The sequence below is a fragment of the Beta vulgaris genome, chromosome 2, assembly GCF_026745355.1.
Source record: "Beta vulgaris subsp. vulgaris cultivar EL10 chromosome 2, EL10.2, whole genome shotgun sequence".
Taxonomy (NCBI): domain Eukaryota; kingdom Viridiplantae; phylum Streptophyta; class Magnoliopsida; order Caryophyllales; family Amaranthaceae; genus Beta; species Beta vulgaris.
The window spans coordinates 29,227,403-29,248,934 of NC_079203.1; the positions used below are offsets into that span (position 1 = coordinate 29,227,403).

The 21,532-nt window shown below is 35.8% G+C and overlaps 1 protein-coding gene across 2 annotated transcripts; it reads left to right on the top strand.

Annotated features, from left to right (window-relative positions):
* Positions 1-2,354: 2,354 nt before the first annotated feature.
* LOC104887011 (geranylgeranyl transferase type-1 subunit beta) lies at positions 2,355-19,619 on the top strand. Of its 2 annotated transcripts, XM_010671589.4 has the most exons (11): positions 2,359-2,696; positions 12,914-12,989; positions 13,111-13,169; positions 13,288-13,427; positions 16,751-16,806; positions 16,896-16,972; positions 17,078-17,123; positions 17,251-17,375; positions 18,296-18,363; positions 18,586-18,673; positions 18,957-19,619. In XM_010671589.4, the coding sequence occupies exons 1-11, from the start codon at positions 2,523-2,525 to the stop codon at positions 19,104-19,106; spliced, it is 1,059 nt and encodes a 352-aa protein (XP_010669891.1). In that variant the 5' UTR covers positions 2,359-2,522; the 3' UTR covers positions 19,107-19,619. The 2 variants fall into 2 exon arrangements, with proteins under 2 accessions (XP_048494874.1, XP_010669891.1); XM_048638917.2 differs by lacking the exon at positions 18,586-18,673 and having other exon boundaries at positions 2,355-2,696.
* The last annotated feature ends 1,913 nt before the right edge of the window (positions 19,620-21,532 follow it).

Below are 21,532 nucleotides of genomic sequence, written 5' to 3' on the forward strand. Positions count from 1 at the left end.
CCGGTACTCTTGTAACGCCCCGACTTTCATACATCTTTATTAAGTTAACTAATCAAGATTAGCAGCAGAAAACATAACTTAGTCGACGCGTTACTGCCGTACTTTCCACTAAGGGAAAATACAAGACAACATTTAACATTAACTTACATGGACATTACTTAGATTTGTCACTCTTTAAAGAAACACTTTCATAATAGATTAATTGTAACACCCCCAAATTACTCACTTTTAAATAAATAATTTAGTAAATAATATTTGAGTAATTTAGGAGTATTACCGCCACGTGACTAACACGCTTTCGGCAACCAACTACTAATCAAAATAACTTGCAGCGGAAGACTTTAACCAATAATAAAAATACATCTTTATTAATAAAAGTAAATATTGTCTTAATACTCAAAATAAATGAAACACTATAATCTAGGTGAAGATCCCCTTCCTAGTATGCTCCCATGCACATTAACAATTGACAATTCGTTGAAGGACACTCTTTCACTAATGTCATACCAAGTCCATATAAAGTAATTCCAATATTCCAACCAGATGAAGCGGGTTATAATTTCGTCACTCAATTATACAATCAGGACAAGAGACCAAAAAGTAGATATCTGTTGCAAGTCCTTGTTTAGTTTTTCTGGGCCCTTTTTGGAAACTCATAGTAAGATGAATATCCTCTGAGCTGTCCTCACACATGGCCACTCACCCAGAGGTCCAACAAGGCCCAAATCCCCCTACCCCCAACCCCCAACAATATTAAATTTTTTTCTTCCACCAAAATTTGAACCTTGGTTTTCCATGTGAGAGATAGGAAGCCATACCATTGGACCAAAGAGTCCTTAGTAAGCCCTTGTTTAGTTGTACTCTTTATAAATGAGGGATTCTAAAGTTACGTACCATGAATATTAACTTGTATTTCGCCGTCAAAAACTTACCTGACCAGAACCAACAATTACTTGATAACCTACTACTATCTAGAGACATGTTGAAAATGGTGAATCATAAAGTCGTAACCAACCGGAACCGGACCTGTGATTAACTAATAACCGATTTGAACCCAAATTATTCAAAGCCATGTGACCACAAGTGATGACAAATCGATCCTTGACATGTCCGAAGTTCTACAATTCGAATAGTGAAATGACTTTGGAATAACCAAAAACCCAATTACAATCTGATACGATCTGATGTTGACTCGAATGCAGGTCATTTGACTCGATGCACGCCAAACCCGCTTATTTCTGATCGACCGTTCACCGAACCCTTTAATTATCCGAACTTGAGACAATCAAAAACCCAAGTTTGACCCAAATGTTATATGCCAACCGAAAACAAACTCAAAACAAGTTTAGTCGGATACAATGCCACTATGATTATGAGGTTATATAATTACTTATCTTATAAAACAACTTGTTCCAATAAGTTATAAACATTAATTCTTCTTCTTCTAAATACATTGCTTTAGGAAAACAAATATAATATCTTTTTAAGGGAAAATAACAAGTATATTTTTGTATATAACTATAATAAAAATGTTTTCACCTAGTTTTATAAGTGAGTTTCAAATTAACAAATGTTTTAACAAACAAATATAGATAAGATGTTTCGAACTATATTATTGTATATATAACTATCTTACAAACATGACATAACCAATATGTGTTGATATGAAATTTTGAATAAATTTCAAATTAATTGAACCAAATATTTCATGATCTGATATGAACATAAAATAACTCGATAGTGACCTTGTTATGAATTTAACTCAATCTAAGGATGAATTGATCTAAACTTAACCTAAAATCAATAATAATTTGACTCGAACTTAATCAGACTCGATAAATCATCCAACCAAAACTTAAATCTAGTTATGACCCAACTTGATTTTTATAGGGTCCCATAAATATTTAACCCAACCTTAATCCCACATGATCCAGAACTTAACATGATTCTATCTAAGGCTATGTTCAGTTCACCTTATTTTTGCTTATTTCAGATCTAATCAGATCAGATCAGATCAGAAAAAATAAGTTCAGATCAGATCAGATCAATTCAGATCATGCTTATATTTAAAAATCATTATATCTTTCATTACATATTAGTAAAAAATTATAATAACTGAATATTAATAAAGTACTCATTGAGACGAATCAAACAAGACCCCACATGACTATATCTTTTCTTATATATTGAGAAAAATCTAAAAGATAAGATCAGATCAAAAAAAATAAATTCAGATCAGATCATATCAAATAAGTTCATATCAGAAAATTTCAGATTAACTAAACATAGCCTAAGTCCTAAATCCGAGCAAGAGTATCCCAAGTGACACCTCTGTAACTATTCATATCCTCTAGAAGTAGTTGTACTCGTCATTCGTCAACACTCTCTTTCTCCAAAGTCCAAACAAAAGTGAAAAGTGTCCTAGAATTCCATGTCAGCCTGACCTTCAGGTCTCATCAAACTCGGCTAAATTGCCAATTTTAACTGAAGAAAAACTAAACATAATTCTCGGGGAGTCAAACATGGCGTCAGACTTGTTTTCAATAGATTCTGAATTTGACAGAAACCGCCATGTACGATTCTTGGATATGATGTACGATTTACTGCCAAGTGATTATCAATCCCAAGAGATCAACCACCTCACTCTTGCTTACTTCACTCTCTCTTCTCTTGACATTCTTGGCTCCTTAGATCAGGTATACTCTTCTTCCAACCCCTTTTATTTCTTGTTTCTAATCTTTCAATTTACTTATCTGAATTTTTATAATAAAATGATGAAGGGAATATCAAATTATGCATTCCGGATATTGTTTGAGACTTGTATTTGAGTTTTTAATTATTTTTTTAATTTGTTGGTAATATGTAGATTGTTTATTTCATTTAATTTTTTTTAAAATATTTATTTATGGGTCACACTTGGAATTTCAATTACTATGGAAAGTGTCAATCTTTTGATTTCCCTAATAAATATGAACTTGGGTTGTCATAAAGTTTTAAACTTGTTTAAAATTTGATGTTGCTTGAATTCATGAATCAGTTATAGTTTGTTTCTGCTACTAAAGTGGTAAACTTTAGCAGATTTGCTGTGCATCAATAATTCAAGCACCGTGACATAGGAAATATTTCAATTTGAGTTCTGAATATTTATAGGGTGGGAGGATTAGCTTGTTTCTCTGTGCCTGTCATGTTGTTGAACAGCTGAAGAGAACTAGGACGGTAATGAATTTGGTCTAATAGGTAAATTGGAATAGGATATGTGGTTTTGGCAATCATTGACATCTACTGCCATGTTCTTGCGTGTGTACTTGTGTTTCTGCTTGACTGCTTCACATGATGCACAAAGCTGTAAATTTCAACCAGAATGTTGAAGGAAATCTACCATCTCACTATTGCTTCACTTTCCCTTCTCTAGAGCTTCTTGCCTGTTTTAGGAATTTATATTTGCGACCTCTTTCTTGTTGAATCATCTTTTGATTTTCTTTGTCTTATGGATTTTGTAAACGGAACTACTAAATTTTTCCCTTTTAAAAACTATTGTTCTTCGAGAAATAATCCGCAATTTTGTATTCTGAAGTTGGTTCAGAATTTAGACTTTAGTGTTTGATGTTTGGCATCCTTAGTGATGTGTAATTTCAATGTGTAGGTTTCCATGTGACATTTGTGCGTCTCTCTTTCTATGTATGACGATTGTGCATATTTTGTGCTAGATAGACATATGCTGCATGTGATGAATAAGGAATTACGCCCTTGTCTGGGATAGGGTTGGCCATGAAGGAGCCTTTCTATAATTTAGGGAACCTTTCACATATATCAATTACATTTTGCGAGATGAACGCTCTTATGACACACTCACCAATATCACTTTTTTGTTGTGTTCATCTTGGGATGCCTCGTAAGTCTTATCTTGTAATAGGCTAGCTGTAACCTTCACTTTTGTTGGCACTAGTTGAGAGCCGACTACGCCTAGGCACAATGCTTGGCGTTGGACGAGGCCACGATGGTTAACATATGCAACTCTTGAGAGTCGCACGCGACTAAGGAGCCATACTTGATCTTGGATGTCCAAAGGGGGTGCCCTAGGAGATGGACTACAACCCTAGATGGGTGCACATAGTGGAACATGCGATCGGGCCCATGCTTGGTCCCAACGAGTCTCATATGGTGGCACGACTCGTGATTGTGTTGGGTGTGAGAAATGTGAAAGGATGAGAGAAATATGAGGAGGGAATAAAAAGGATTTTTGTTATTAATGTTTAGTGAACGTTAATTATAGGAAAAAAATTTATTGGTTGTTATAGAAACAATGGTTCATTAGCTTTTAAGGGATTATAAATATGTAGAAGCTTAATGCTGTAGTTAATTAAGTTAACATTGAAATTTAGAATATAATTTAAGAAAGTTTTGTTTTTCTTATGCTCTATTTATTTCCTTCAAAGTGGTTGTTTGTTTAATCACAAAACATTATATATTCTTGTGAGGCATCCAGTTTATATTATCTAGTATAAGCCACATTTCCGCTGCGAGATCCAACAATTGGTATAAGAGTCGACGTTAAAATTTAAAGTGGTAAAATTTTATTTTTTGAAGATAATGGTTTCTAGTAGTAGAAATGTTAAGGTTGGGAAATATGAAAGTGTAAAATTTTAATGGAAAAAATGTTTTATTCGAGGATGCAAATGAAAAATGTGCTAATTTCACAAAACTTGCAAAAAGCATTGGTGGGAAAACAACAGAAACCAGGAGATATGAAGGACGAGGATTGGGAATAGCTAGATCTTGAAGCACGGGAAACCATAATCTTATGCCTTGAGAGGGATATTGCATTCTTTGTTAATGAAGAAGCAACGACTGCTATCTTGTAGTTAAAATTAGAGGCCAACTTCATGACGAAGATACTAACAAATCGGATCTATGTGGAATCCAAATTGTATACATGGAAGATGGAGGAAGAAACCTCAATTCGAGGTTATGTCAACAAGTTTGATAGGATTATATCAAACTTAAAGGACATAGATGTTAAGGTAGATGAGGAGGACCAAACACTCATTTTACTACTTTCACTACCAAAGTCCTATGAAAATCTTGTCGAAATACTGATGCTTGTTGGTGACACTCTAACCATGGACGAGACTAGATCATCACTTTTAGCATATGATCTTCTTAAGGTTGCTACAAGTGTAATGTCGTCCACAAATCGAAGAGAATATAATGAACATACCGAGGGATTGTTTGCAACAAGAGAAAGGACAAATGAAATTATGAAAGAGGAAAAGGCAAGGGAGGAAAGTTTAGATCTAAGTCTAGACTTCTTGCAGAAAAACCATGTTTCAAATGTTGTGAGCTTGAACATTTCAAACCGAATTGCCTAAATAAGAGGGTAATATATAAGTAAATCAAGATGACGAGAATGATTATTGCTACTTAGTTTCAAAACAATGCAATGAAAAGTATGGTAAGTGGATGCTTGATTCAGGAGCGTCACATCATATGTGTCCAAATAGGAAGTGGTTTACAACTTATTGAAGTTTGAATGCTGGCACCGTTTTGATGGAAAATGATCATGCTTGCAAGACTGTTGGGTTAGGTACTATCCTAGTCAAGATGCATGATGGTACAATGATAACCTTGAAGGATAATTGGCGGAAAAACCTTATTTCTCTTGGTTTATTAGAGAAAAATGATTGCAAAATAATTATGGAGAATGGAGTATTAAAAGTTGCTCGTGGTTCTTTGGTAGTGATGAAGGGGATTCGTCAGATTAATCTTTATCCTCCTCTTTTGGGGACAACTGATGGAGGTGTAGTGGAAGTAAAGACAAAATAGAATGCATGAGTTATGGCACATGCTCCTTGTGCATATGTTGGGAAAAGGTCATCATTGCTTAGTGGACAAGGATCTTAAAGAACATGAAGAAACCATGCATGAAATTTTGTGAACATTGTGTGTATGAAAAATTACATAGGGTGAAGTTCTCTACAAGCAAGCACAAAAGCAGAGTGTTGTTAGACTATGTCTTACAGATGTTTAGGGTTTGAATAAAGTTGCTTCCAAGGGCGGTTCCAGGTACATTGTTACTTTCGTTGATGATAATTCTATATATGCTTGGATTTATTTTTTCAAGCATAAGAATGAGGTATTCGACATTTTCAAGCTGTGGAGAGCAATGATTGAAAACAGAATAGGTAGAATGCTAAAAATTGTGCTGTCTGATAATGGCACAAAATACATTGAGAAAGCTTTCAAGGACATCTGTAATCAGGAAGGCATTGTGAGACACTGGACCGTTAAAGACACCACAACAGAATGGAGTCGCTGAAAGACTGAATCGTACACTATTTAAGAAATCAAGGTGTATGCCCTCTAATTTTGGGTTAGGCACAAATTGGTTGGCAGATTCGGTTACTACAACTTGCTACATAGTGCATCGCACTCCACATTCTTATTTAGATGGAGCCACACCTTAAAGGGTGTGGTTAAGGAACATGTAGATTACAAGAGACTTAGAGTCTTCAGATGCACGACATATTATCATGTCAAGGATAATAAGCTTGATGAAAGAGCTAAGAAAACAATCTTTTTCGGGTATCCAAAAGGGGTTCAAGGTTATTGTCTTTGGAGTGTAGAGGATTATAAATTTGTATTCAGAAGGGATATGACCTTTGATGAGAGATCCATGAGATGTTGGGACGATTCAAATACTAAAGTAGTGGAGATAGAATCTATAGACCAACCAGATGCTATCATGTTCAGGTGGAGCATCTTGGTGTTTCTTGAGATGAGGAAGAGGACGAGCTTGATCGTGAGGAGATTCAGTCGGAAATTGTACATGTGTTACAACCAATGATACAAGGAACGAAATTCGATACGAAACGCGGGACGGAAACGGAAACAGGAAACGCTACCTTGAGTGAATCGGGAACGTTGGGTCATTTTTTTACTGATTTATTTAATAAATTTAAAAATTAGAACTCTTAGTAATCCTATCAAAATATAATTAAAAAATAATAATATAAATGATTAAATGTGTTACTTGGTCTTTGATTTGAAAAAGAAAAAAAAATATTGGAAGTTGAAAAGTAAAAAAATTGCTCATTATTGGTAATGTGTACAACTGTATCATTGGTAAAAAAAGCAAAGTCAAAAAAGTAATAGAAGGAGGCAGTAAAAAGAAGTTGAAAAGTCAAAAAATAGAAGAGGCAGTAAAAAAGTACTCCCCGTGTAAAAAAAGAAAGAGGGGTAATGTGGTATAGAACTGTAGCATTAAAATTACACTCCACGAGATGAAAAATACAAGTACAATAGGCAGTGGTCTCCCACTTATACCACTTTCTTCTACGTCTCTTTCTCTCTCCTCTTCCTTCTTCAGAACTTCTTTTCCTTCATCAACATAACCTCCATTATCAAACCTTCAACTCCCAAACTCCAAAGCTTGAAATCAGGGACGTCGCCTTAGGCGATCTGATTCGCGAACGGAGGCGATCTGGGTCGCGTTTGTTCCGCGATCGGGAACGAACGACCCAGATCGGGAAACGTGGCTCCGTCCCGCGTCCCTTGTTTCACTGGTTACAACAACAGCATGAATATTTGGAATCCACTAGGCCAAAGAGGAACTATAAATATGTTCAGAAGACAAACCTCTGAGGTGTTACAGGGAGGTAAATTTGGAGGAATATGCACTCTCGTGGAGGATGATGAGCCGGTCACCTTCAAATAAGCTATCAAAGCCAAGGATAGTGAGAGATGGTTGGTCGCGATGCAGGAAGAGATGCAATTGTCCATAAGAAGAAGACATTGGTGGTGGTCTTGTTTCTTGTAGGAAAGTCTGATATTGGTTGTAAGTTGGTGTACAAAAGGAAAGACGGTCCTAGCAAGTTAGGTGGTACAAGATATAAGGCTTGGACTAGACTAGTGTCCAAGGGGTTTGCAGAGAGAGAAGGTGTTGATTACAATGAGATTTTTTTTCTCGAGCTGTAAATACACTTCTATTCGGGTATCATTAAGTCTTGTTGCTCATGGTGAACTTGAGGTGGAACAACTTGATGTAAAGACGACCTTCTTGCACGGTGACTTGGATGAGGAAATTTACATGTATCAATATGAGGGGTACAAGGTTGAGGGTAAAGAGAGCTAGGTATGTCTCTCCTAGGAAATCATTTTACGCGCTGAAGCAATCTCCTCGACAATGGTACAAGCAATTTAACTCATTTATGTTGAAGCAAGGATATTCCAGTATCGCTTATGATTGTTGTGTGTACATTCGTAAACTTCGTGGAGGTGATTATATTTATCTTCTATTGAATGAGAATGACATGCTTATTGCTTCGAAAAGCAAGGTGGAGATAGATATATTAAAAAATTCAACTTGGTAAAGAGTTTGAGACAAAGGACTTGGGCGTTGCAAAGAAAATACTCGGTATGGAGATTAGAAGAGAGAGTTCAAACCAAAAATTGTTCTTGAGTCAAGAAAGGCTACATTCAATGGGTTATTGAAAGGTTTCGATGGTGACTCCATTGGCTCCACAGTTTAGACTATCCGGTAAACAATCTCCCACTACATCATAAGGTAAGACATACATGGAAAATGTACCTTATGCTCGTGTAGTTTGTATTTTAGTGTACACCATGATTTGTACACGTGGAGACATTTCATAAGTGGTTAGCGTTGTAAGTAGGTTTATGTCGAATCTGGGAAAAGGCACGCCGGGAAGCTATGAAATGCGTTTTTAAGATGCTTAAAATGTACCATTGACACGAGATTGTGCTTTGGTGGAGATACATGTCAGATAAGTGGCTTTGTTGATTCGGATTATGGTGGTGATCTAGATAAACGACAATCTACTAATGGTTATGTGTTCAAAATACATGGTCCTTGAGTTAGTTGGCAATCAATATTACAGGCTATGGTGGCTCTATTTATGATAGAGGCCAAGTACATGGCTATGACAGAAAGAGTTAAGGAAGCATCGTGGTTGTGGGGACTTCTAGATGATTTTGGGTTGCAGGAGGAATGTGTGAATCTTAGTTGTAACAGCCAAAGTGCAGTTCACGTGGCTAAAAGCCTAAAAACCAGGTTCATCATGCTTGAACTAAGCATATAGATGTGAGATATCATTTTGTTCGTGATGTCATAGAAGAAGGTAGTATTTCTCTTATGAAGGTGCATACAAATGAGAAACCTCTAGATATGTTCACCAAACTTGTGTCAGGAAGCAATTCCCAAAATTATTTGAATTGCTAAACATTGTCCCATGCTAGGTATTACGTGGAAAATAACTGGAAGTATGATTGGTTTGACCGCGGTCGAAGGGTACGTAAGTACTAATTATCAGAATGGTGCAAGTGATGGATGGATAACGCAATTTGTTCGTCAACAATATGAATGAGGTGGGGAATTGTGAGAAATGTAAAAGGATGAGAGAAATATGAGGAGAGAATAAAAAGGATTTCTATTGTAAATGTTTAGTTAACATTAATTATAAGAAACAAAATTATAGTTGTTATAAAAACAATGTAAACCATTATTTCGTTATCTTTTAAGGGATTATAAATATGTAGAAGCTTAATGTTGTAGTTAATTAAGTTAACATCAAAATTTAGAATATAATTTAAGAAAGTTTTGTTTTTCTTATGTTATTTTTATTTCCTTCATAGTGGTTGTTTGTTTAATCCCAAAATATTATATATTCTTGTGAGGTATCCATTTCATATTATCTAGTATAAGCCACATTTCCGCTACGAGCTCCAACATTGGGCTTGTCTAGCAATGTAGCGTAGAAGGGTCTATAGCCTAGCGGTTACATGGACACCTACGTTCTGGGATCATGAACAATGGTTACCATACGTTCTTAGATGGACTCGCGTTGGTGGCATAGTCGCAGTTCAAAAGTAAATAGGAAGCTAATCCACATTAGCATTATTCCCATGATCAAGTGCTATTAGTATTATCCAATATGTTCCAAAAGGTTAATTATTTGGTTTTTGATAAATTAAGGAAAAATTGGCTGCAATAATCCCGACTATTGTCGTTCCGCCATTAATAATTCCAACTACGAGTTATCTTAAAATAATATCTACTATACTATTTCTCTTCTCGAAATAATTCCCTAAGTCACCTACATCTTGATAAACTGGTCATCTTTTTTTTGTTTTTTTCTCTAGAAAAATATAAGTACTCCAAGCCACCACCTCAAAATCCTCCCAACGACCTCTAACTACTACCACACCTGCAACCACCGAAACAGACCCACTGTCACCACCTCTGCCCACCTAGTACCAAACCTCCCATCAATTTTGAAAACCCTCCTGCTCTCCCCAGCTAAGCCCACCACCCTCTCCCTTGCTAGTCACCACAATCTTCCTGTCCACTTTATTGATGAAATCGGCCACATCCTATACATCAGCCATGTAATCAAATTCATCAACTTGCTGTACGACATGATTCACCTTGATACTTTAATGCTGTCAAAATCAACAAAAGTACCCTGAATTATCTTGAAAATGGAGAAATGAATTACCAATGGAATAAAAAAAACATGCCCACAAACCCTAAAATTTAAGGTACTTTGAGATCTTCTAGAGATCTCCAACCATCATACCTTAAAAACTAAACCACTAATAATGCAAATTTCAATAATGCCAAAAACGAATAGTGTAAATTAGTTGCTCAGTTGGCAGGGAAGAAGCGGTAGGTTGGCGGCAAAGGGAACGAGATTAGGTCTGACGGGAACGAGATTGCTCAGTATTTGGTGTTTCCTAGATCCTCAAATTATTGATCCTGCCTTTGTCGGATCCTGAAGCGCCAAGATCGGGTAGATGTTTCACTACCACCACCACCGATTTTCAAATTTCTTTGACAAAAGATAAAGAGTACTCCACGAAGTTTGAATTGATATTTGATAAGCTATAAGGGAATTGATTGCCTATAATAGGTATTGTTGTTTCCTACTTTCCCTTTTGTTTTGGAAAACCTGTTTCTATGGACTTTGATGATGGTGTGGCGAGAGATTGATGTTTTGGGGGAATTCAGGATGTACATTTTTTCATTACCATATACGAACAACTGATGAGATTTTGAATTTGGTCTATTTGTGGGCTCAAGGTATGGGCTCGGGGTAGTAGGGGCGAGGAAATGACATTTGATGAGTAGAATTGTAAGCTCATTTGAGTTACAAAGCTAAAAGGCAACTCAGCAATCGGTATCCCCATCATGCATGCTCAAATTAGTTAGGGGCCAAGATGGATTCGTCAAACTTCGTTTTAGTGGTTTACAACTCAATGTCGACATTTAACATGTGTGTGTGTGTGTTTTTTTTTTTTTTTTCTCCCCTTGTTCCCCTAGGTGGTTAGTTGCTACTTAGGGCTATGTGTTGCTTGTTGTCTGGTTGATATTCTTAGGTTATCAACTTGGCTATGCTTGAGCTTTGACTTGGTTATGGCTTTCATGTAGTGAGTATAAGTCTCTTATCTGTTGTCAAAGCAATATGAGACACATGTGGTTTTGACATATGGTATACAACGCAACTAATAGCAAAACAACCATGCCAAAGCCTTAACCCCAATTCGATGGGGCCGGATGCATGGTCACAATTCTATCTCTAGTGGTCATTGACATAGATTCTCTGCCTCTCTTTTATTATGTTAAAGTCCTATGTGCTCTCGCACCTCGCAAGTCGCCAGTCATATTTTTTCATATCATTTTTAACGCACCTAATCTAGGTTATATTGGCATTCCATTACTTCTTCCAAAATCTCGATAACGCTAACTCTCTGCTGCATTACCAGTGCATCATCTAGTCGATGTCTAACATGCCCAAATCAGTAACTGGTTCTTTCTTGTTTTGTCCATAGTTGCAACAACGTCAATCTACTTTTGCATATCCTTGTTCCAAATCATATCTCTTAAGATGTTCCCAAATATTTATCTCAACGTCTGCATCTCTCTTACCTCCATCTTCTTAACATGATCCTTTCTAAATGTCCTATAGGAATTTTCTCTTAACCTTGCTCAACACCTAAATTTTTCATATGATTTTTAGCTCTCTCTATTCTAGTCATCTTTGGCATCCCATTACTTCGTCTAAAATCTCCGTGATCCTAACTTTCTGCTACCATTGTCGGTGCATCATCTGGTCAACGTCTCACATGCCCAGATCACAGCAATTGGTTATCTCTTATCTATTATTCTATTATATCAGCAACTTCAATCTTCTTTACGTATCTTCATCCGGATTTTATCTTTTTGGGTGCTCCCACACATTGCATGCCTGGAAACAGTATATAGATATATAACTTCACATCAGTTCCCAAAAATTTGCCCCATTTTATTTTGCGGTGTTAGATATGGCTAATTAATTGAACTTATATCCATGTTTCTGCCTGTATAGTTTAGAAATATGAGTTGTGTATAGTATTTGGATTTTTCACAAGGGAATATATATGACTACTTATATATATGGTCGAGATTTCAAAGTTGAATCTGTTACAGTTGCCAAAATGTTGTTTCTTTTCCTTTTTTTCTTTTTTTTTTTGTTAGAAATAACAGAAGCAACCATTGCTTTGATGCCTCAGTTTTTCTTTTCTTTTAAATTGTATCTGTTGATGTGTCACTTATTAATGTTATGAATTGGGGAGAGATACGAGGAAGAGAAAACAAAACATGAGAAAATGAACTTCAATCAGTTCTACTTAGTGCAGATCTTATATAGGCCTTGAAGTTGATATGGTATGGTATGGGAAAATTAATTAAATGCTAAAAGTTGTCCAGGAAAAATGTAATGACAATTAAAGTTTTGAACATGCAAATGCTTGACTATTTTTAGCATCAAATCATGTATTTGGTGTATGCCTTTATTCACCAACCCTATTCTTTACTGTACTATCTTGGTTTGATTTAGATTATAAATTTGATTTATAGGTTGACAAAGAGGCAATTGTTGCATGGGTATTGTCATTTCAGGCTCATCGAAGAAATCAAGATGAACCAATTAGCGGTATGTGAGTATCCTTGTTCTTTTTATTGGGGAGTGGGGAGAAGGGGATAAAGTTGTTAAATGGTTATGGATGAATATAATGTAATGGCGAAATGTCTGATAAGCTATTGTGCTGCCATAGGAAAACTTTATGGATTCTATGGTTCGAGGTCATTGCAGTTTCCCGCAGATGTTCATAGGGTTGGTTTTGCATTCAGATAATTTAGAATTACTTTGTTTGAGTATGATTATATATTATGACTGAAAAAGGAAAGCTTGTTATGCCAGTTCATTTCTCATTCTACATCTGCTGCTGCAGAATTTGAAACATAATGGCAGTCACTTGGCAAGTACATATAGTGCACTAGCCATATTGAAGATTATTGGCTATGATTTTTCATTGTTTGATTCTGAGTCCATAGTGAGATCTATGAAAAACCTTCAACAGCCTGATGGGAGGTATGTTTTCTCATGTCTCTGATTTCCCCTTCATACATTTAGTCTCTTACTATGTCATCTCATCATGGATAGTAAGCTAAAGGTCAGCTTTCAGTTACTGGGCTCTCAAATCCGCCCATCTCATCTTTCCTGTAAAGGATATTAAGGAGAAGCACACATTCTATTCTGGCACATTTTGATTCAGCTTTTCCTCCCTCTGTGGGATATCATGCAATATGCAATGCGCTAGCTGACTTGCTTGTCCCTGCTAAATGCATCAGATCAAGTACTTTAACGGTGTGATGGTAATTTGATATGCTGTCGATGTCATAAGTATTGGAGATGTGTATGAGTATAAGTTAAGGAGTGTTAGCCTACATTGTTCTAAACATATAAAATTAGATATTATACTCATTGGAGGATAGTGGTGTAGTTTGTTTCCCAACGGTTGTCTCACATTCACTTCAATATTGCAGTTGTTTCCTGTAAATGTTTCTGAGAAAATGTTGCATTAATTTAACACCAATCATAATTCATTGATAAGAAAGCAAAAAGTGTTAAGTTTGAAGCTGATTGACCTAAGTCGTCGCCCGTTGGAGATGGGAGTTGGTGATATGAGTCTGCCATTAGATTGAAGGAACTTTTATTTGCAGAACTGAATGGTCTACCTAGTACCACGAGGTAGTGGTGGATGTAGAATGTCTTCTATGCTTGGTCTTTGGTACATGATTCCGTATTCTTCCATGTATTAAACGGTGACGGTTAAAATCAATTAGACTGTGTCTCAGTTGTGTTATCTCTAACTTTAAAACGACAGAATAAAATTCTTTAATTTCTAGGATAAAGAAAAATAAAGAGAATATCGTGTTTAAGTTGTTTGAGAATATTAAAACTCTCTATATCTCTAATTCTTATAATAAAGTTGATTGGCAGTTTCTCTTGATAGTTTCAGTTTTGGCCTTAAAAGAAGTCCTGAATTACAACTGTCCTGCTAGGTACTTCTCAAGTTTCTTGAACACTATCTCATTGAATGTTGGAAGCTTTCTGAAATGTTGCCAGTGAGAGATTTTTTCCTGGAAATTATATGTATCAACCAATACGTATTATGATTAATTTGAAAAGGAAAATTGGCTAAGAATAATATGAACTCATATGATATGTGCGAAATAATACGAACTGAGCATTTTTCTGTGAATAATATAAACTTAACTCTGTGTTGCACAATATAATAACAGGCTCACATATGACATAATATTCCAGGTTTATTATGTTGAAGAACTTGATAAAGTAAAATATGAAAATTAAATCATGTACATCAATATATTTTAAAAATATATAACATACTTCCTCCGTATCAAATTAAATGCAACAGTTTCCATTTTAGGCAGTTTCAAATTAAATGCAACAATTTCAAAATTTCTATTTTTGGTAAGTTTTTTAGGTATGAATTTACGAGAATACCCTTACTAAAAAATTAAATCACACTTAATTATACCTAATAAAACTAATTAAACACTTAATCAAAAACTTATCATACTAATTAAATCAATACAAACCCAATCATCTTCGTCTTTCTATCTCCTCAACTCTCACCACCACCACTTTTCTTCTTCATCATCACCCACCACCACTTTCTCTCTCCTCACTCCCACCCTCCGGAAATCGTCCCATCCTCTCACCACCTCACCAACCGTCGAACTCCTTCCGTCAGTCGCCTTCCTTTCACGAGCCGCTCAGCGTCGGCTCTGACCATGGCAGATCTAGGTTTACGACTTTTCCGCGTGGATGTTTCTAGATCTAAGGAGATCGTTGGCACTGTTCTTGGTCTCCTTCGTCGGGAACATCTATTTTCACGACATTCTCTCTCCTCATTTGGTTGGTTGAGGTTTGTGCAACCGCTTTGTCGGGAGATGAGGTGCTGTCGGGGGTTAGTTCTTGGGATTGTCGAAGGATCTGTACCTGCTAGGTGAATTGTGCTGGTGATGTTAGTGGTGTTTCAGTGGTGCTGGAGCTGGTGGTGGTGTTTCGGTGGAGCTGTTGATACTAGTGGTGCTCCGGCAGTGGTGGTGGCAGTAAGTAGTGGTACTAATGGTGGCCCGGCGGTACTTGTGGCAGTAGGTACTGGTAGTGGCGGCATTAGGTGGTGCTTGATCCCACCTCCTCTTTCCAATTAAATCTAATTACATACCCTTACCTTTTCCTAATCTTACCTTAAGAAATTTTGCCTAGGAGTCCGTGTCAAGGGAATTGTTGCGTTTAATTTGATACGGAGGAAGTATAAAAATATCCTTTTATTATAAGGTTTACAACAGCATATTCTTCTATGAAGGTCTTTGGTACATGATTTCGTATTCTTCCATGTAATAAACGGTGACGGTTAAAATCAATTAGACTGTGTCTCAGTTGTGTTATCTTGAAATTAAAATGACAGAATAAAATTCTTTAATTTCTAGGATAAAGAAAAATAAAGAAAATATCGATTTAAGTTGTTTGAGAATATTAAAACTCTCTTTATCTCTAACTCATATAATAAAGTTGATTGGCAGCTTCTGTTGATAGTTTCAGTTTTGGCTTTAAAAGAAGTCCTGAATTACAACTGTCCGCTAGGTACTTCTCAAGTATCTTGAACACTATCTCATTGAATGTTGGAAGCTTCTGAAAATGTTGCCAGTGAGAGATTTTTTCCTGGAAATTATATGTATCAACCAATATGTATTATGATTAATTTGAAAAGGAAAATTGGCTAAGAATAATATGAACTCATATGATATGTGCGAAATAATACGAACTGAGCTTTTCTCTGTGAATAATATACACTTAACTTTGTGTTGCACAATATAATAACAGGCTCACATATGACATGTGATAATATTCCAGGTTTATTATGTTGAAGAACTTGATAAAGTAAAAATGAAAATTTAATCATGTACATCAATATATTTTAAAAATTTATAAAATATAAAAATAGCCTTTTATTATAAGTTTTACAACAGCATATTATCATAAGAATATGTCATTTGTCAACCTTGTATTATTTTGCACAACTTTTAGTAAAGTTCATATTATTCATAGCTAATAGCTTAGTTCATATTATTTGGCACATGAGTGAAAGTTTGTATTGTATTTAGTCAATTTTGCTTTTGAAAGTGAAGATGACTCAGAAATGTGATCTTTTTCATAGGTATCTTGAAGATCACAGTTTAGTTGACTTATTAGGAGTATCATCTAATGCAATTGTTCATCAATTCTTATGGTTACTTCCACATGTTGCCCCTTCATGATTCCATATTCAAAAGCTATTAATCTTACAAGATACATGATTCTGTACATTTTCATTACGACAGTTTTATGCCCATACATATTGGGGCTGAGGCAGATCTGCGGTTTGTATATTGTGCTGGTAAAACGAAAGCTTTAATCATTATATTTTGGCCCATTTCTGTAAAGTACTTTACCTTACTTTCCTCTTTTATTCTTTGTGACAATTAGCCGCTATCTCCTATTTGTTGGATGACTGGAATGGAGTGGACAAAGAGAAGGCTAAGGAATATATTTTGAGTTGTCAGGTCTATATTAAAGCTTCTTGCTTTTTGTTGGTTCTTAATATGCCTTGTTTTTTGATTATTAATCCTGATGTCATGTTAATTAGATTGTATGATCCTGTTTCGCAGTCATATGATGGTGGCTTTGGTTTATGTCCGGGTCTGGAATCTCATGGTGGGTAGATTCAGCTTGGTTTTTTTACCAGCTTTAGATGTGCTTACCAAATTGTTAATTTTTGAGGCATACGTATGTTGGTTCAAGGTTCAATATATAATGTAGACATCTGACACTAGAGATACAGGTGGTGCAACTTACTGTGCCGTTGCGTCTCTTCGACTGATGGGCTATATAGAAGATGATCTTCTCTCTGAGGGTGTATCGTCCTCAATCATAAACATTGCAATGCTTCTCGATTGGATGATGCAGGTCTGCTTTCTATCTTTTCTACTCCAACTTTTTTGCAAGTATGGGATACCACCTATGGTGAATGGTGACTTGGGTTTTGGAAATCCTTTTTTTCTCTTTCTTGCTCTTTGTCCTTTGTGACATTCTTCTGTTATTTTCCTATAATATACTATATCCAATGACTAATTTAATGTTGTAAGCGTATGTTTCAAGCTTTTATACTAGAAGTTGTGTGGCTTTGCTGAGAAAATGAAACAGTATAGTCGTAATTCACATCAAGAAATTCTTGAATACCTGAACAACACATATGTGATACCTTGATTTTGTTAATATGTAAGCTTAATTATTTACTTCGGGAATCAAGCCAAGGATGCACATGCTTTGCTTTGCAATAAAAGGAAGAGGAGGGAGGAACAGGAGAAGAGGAAACACATGATGAGAGTCCATGAAACTACAATCATGATTAAGATCAAGTAGTGGATGTTTAACACTTAAAAAGATGGTGCAAGCCAATACTACACCCCAGTGTGCCTTGCACGGCTATGTTTAGCTCACCTGATATATATAATCTGTCTTTACTGAGGTGTTGCAAAACCTTTTTGAGATATGAAGGTTACTGTGAAATGAGTGATTTCATTTTGAATGGTATGTCTGGAAATAAGGTGAATGAAACATATCCTAAATGTGGTTAATCTTGCGGTCTCATTTTTTATTCAGATCAAGAATGATTTTGGCCTTCTTATTCACGCTGTCTCATTTTCTCTTCTATTTCATTGTCTTGGCCGATATCACGATGAGATATGGTGAATCTTGCCTTTAGGTTTAGACTTGAAAATCCCCCCCCCCCCCTGGATATTAGTTTTTATGCATTGATGGGTCAATATTTTTGTGGTATTGAGTGACATTAAGGGTTTTAATATTACATCTTTTTCTTGTTACAGAGACAAACTGCCGATGGTGGATTTCACGGTAGACCAAACAAACCCAGTGATACATGTTATGGTTTCTGGTAATTCGGAATCAACTTGTAGCTTTACGCATGTTTAGAATTTGCTGTCACATTGTCCAACCTCATAATTAAGAACTTGACAAGATTTTGCAAATACACCCTCAATATGGCTTTGTTGGTTTTTCGTGCTTTTGTCATCACCTTATCTATTTAAGGGCATATTGTACAATCTAATCATGAACTATTACTATTTTAGAAAATCTGAAAGTTTTGCATATGTAGGGTGGGTGGAGTACTGAAGATCTTGGGAGGTAGCAGATTTGCTGACAGGGAAGCTATGCGGGATTCGCTGCTGACTTGTCAGTCTGTGGTAATGCTGCCTTTCCTCTTCAAGCTTTAGCTTCCTGCTACTATTGCTGTATGACATTCTTTTTGGCTATTCATTGGACATAAGGATTTGCCGATCCGTGACTTTCTTAAGCTGATGATTATGTACATACTTCCTGAATTTCCGTGTAATTATGTATATGTTCGGACAATTAAGATGTATACATTCCTAAAGAATCTAATGTCTCTCCTCTTTTTATCACTAACGTGGTAAATTGAGCTCATCTAAATCTTCTGCTGACAATAGTATTATTTGCTCTCTACAGTATGGCGGGTTCAGTAAATTCCCTGGAGATTTACCCGAGCTTTATCACTCATATTATGGGTTGTCTGCGTATAGTCTTCTAGAAGAAGCTAAACTGAATTCTCTCTGCGTTGAGCTTGGTATTACTAACAGAGCTGCATATGGATCTTAAGTTATGAGCACATTGTGTCCTAGAAGAAGGTTCCTCTCGTTGAAATTTGATCTCCACCTGATTTACCGAGGGGGTTATCGTAGCATATCATTTTTTGTATATTACAACAGAGAAAAGGAAGCATGCAACTTTGAAGCTGGTTATATAATCAAGGGGATGCGAGCGATGTAAGTATCAGACCTTTTCTGAAGGGTGCTGCCAATATTTCTTTCTTTCCCTTGAAATCTATTTTTACGGTTACGTTTGTGCAATGCTGGTTTGGAGTGTTCCAAGCAACTAAACTATTAGGCATGTAAGGTTGCCGAAGTACGCGAGAAAATGTGAGAAAGTGCTTTTGCATGCACATGTCTAGTTTGATATTTTATTTGCAATTTGGGTGGGAATTTAACGATTTCAAGGCTCTTCTTGGTCAGCTGGAAAATGTCGTCAATGAAAATTATATATCAAATTTCATATTTGTGTATTTCCTAAAAATTTGATAATTCTATTATGATCTTCACTCTTCACTCTTCACTCTTCACTCTTCACTCTCCAACTATACTTTTCCCTCTCCATTCCCCTATCGTATACACTACGGCATCATTGGCTGATATGCCATCATTGTTTTCTAGGGTTAAAAGATGATAATAGATTGGTATTCGTTAATTTGGTTCATTGCAAGAAAAATTAAAAAAATGAAATATGAAAATGGAGGGGAGATTATGAGTGGGGGGAGAATCAAAGAATAGGGTAAGAAACAGGGAGGAATATGCGGGCACTTTTTCATGACAAATCATATTTATCTCCATAATGTACAAACTAAATAAAGAAAAATAGAAGAGAATTAAATCAAGGACAAGGTTTGACGAGTATAACTTTAATTTTTTCAGGCGACACGCAAAATTACAGGTTTGGCCGCGCGCTATACCCTGTCAGTTCGTCATGTCATTTTTAAATAGTCATATCTAATTCGTTTTTCATCGGAATTGAGTTTTTGACCAGGCATTGAAAAACTATCGAGTCAAATTTTCATCTCCAACTTGAACCTTTCCAAAATATTAAATATGCTGTGAGATATGACCTTTTGAAGTTGACCCTTATGCACAAATCCTTATGAACAGATGGATTTTCTCTTATAAACAGATGGACTTACCCTTATGACCAAATGGAGTTACTTGTATGAGTATGTGGTTACTTTTAACAATAAAAGGGTATCACTCTTATAAAGAAATGTGGTTACTCTTATAAGCAAATTAAAATGGGATTACCTATGTGAACAAATAGGATTACTCATATGATTAAATAAGTTTATTGAATAAATGGCGTGACTCCTCATGAACGAATGAGGTTTCTTGAATCAATAAGTGGGGGTTACTGATACGAATAAAATGGAGTTACTTATGTGAACAAAATAAGGTTACTCTTATGATTTAATGGGTTTACTAGTATGAATAATGGGTTACTCCTTACGAACTAATGAGGTTACTCGTATCAATAAATGGGGGTACTTCCTCTTATGAACGAATGAGGTTACTCATCTGAATAAAATGAGGTTACTAAAAAGTTTACTCACTGTTATAGATCAATGAGGTTACTCGTTTGAATAAATGCGGTTACTTTTGTGAGCCTTTGGGGTTTACTCATATGATTAAATGAGGTTACTCGTATGATTTATTGAAATTACTTGTATGAATAAATGAGGTAACTGATATGAATAGATGAGGTTACTGGTATGATCAAAATAGGTTACTCATATGATTAAAATAGGTTACTCATAAGATTAAACAAGGTTATTGCAAAAATAAACAAGGTTACTGCAAGAATAAATAAGGTTACACATATAATATTTTAAGGTTACGGGTAGGAATATACGAGGTTACTCACATAAACAAATGAGGTTACTGGTATAACAAAATATAATAATAGAGTTTGAAACAAAATTAAATTAGAACTATAAACTTAGGGGCGGCAAACAGATCAGGTTGGGTCAGTTTCAGGTTCGAGTCGGCAGGTTTTTGGGTAAGCAAACCCCGACCCGAACCTAACCCGTTTTGATTTGAGTTTGTGTTCTTGTCGACCCATTTAATATTTCGGGTTGAAAATCTCAACCATCACCCGCTAATTTCGCGTTAGATTCAGGTCGTGTTAGCAGGTTGTGTCGACTTTTGTGGCCCCTAAGCATCCTTGAAAGCTTAAAAAAGGAAATCAAATTAGAAACCCAAAAATTCGGGTCATTTCAAGTTATCTTCAGGTTGAAAATCAATCCGAACCTAACCTAATTAATTTCAGGCCGTGTTCGTGTCGACTCATTTAATTTTTTGGGTTGAAAATCTCAACCCAAACCCGTTAATTTCGTGTTAGGTTCAGATCGTGTTAGCATGCCGTTTCAGCTTTTGCCGCTCCTATATAAACTCCATTATTACTCCTCTTATCCCCCTTATTTATAA

What these genes read in the sequence shown, in the direction of transcription:
- LOC104887011 (XM_010671589.4), top strand. Translation starts at nt 2,523, where the DNA reads ATGGCGTCAGACTTGTTTTCAATAGATTCTGAATTTGACAGAAACCGC. An exon ending in TTCTCGATTGGATGATGCAG is followed by an intron (nt 17,376 to 18,295) that starts GTCTGCTTTCTA and finishes TTCTTGTTACAG; the next exon opens with AGACAAACTGCCGATGGTGG. An exon ending in GATACATGTTATGGTTTCTG is followed by an intron (nt 18,364 to 18,585) that starts GTAATTCGGAAT and finishes TTGCATATGTAG; the next exon opens with GGTGGGTGGAGTACTGAAGA.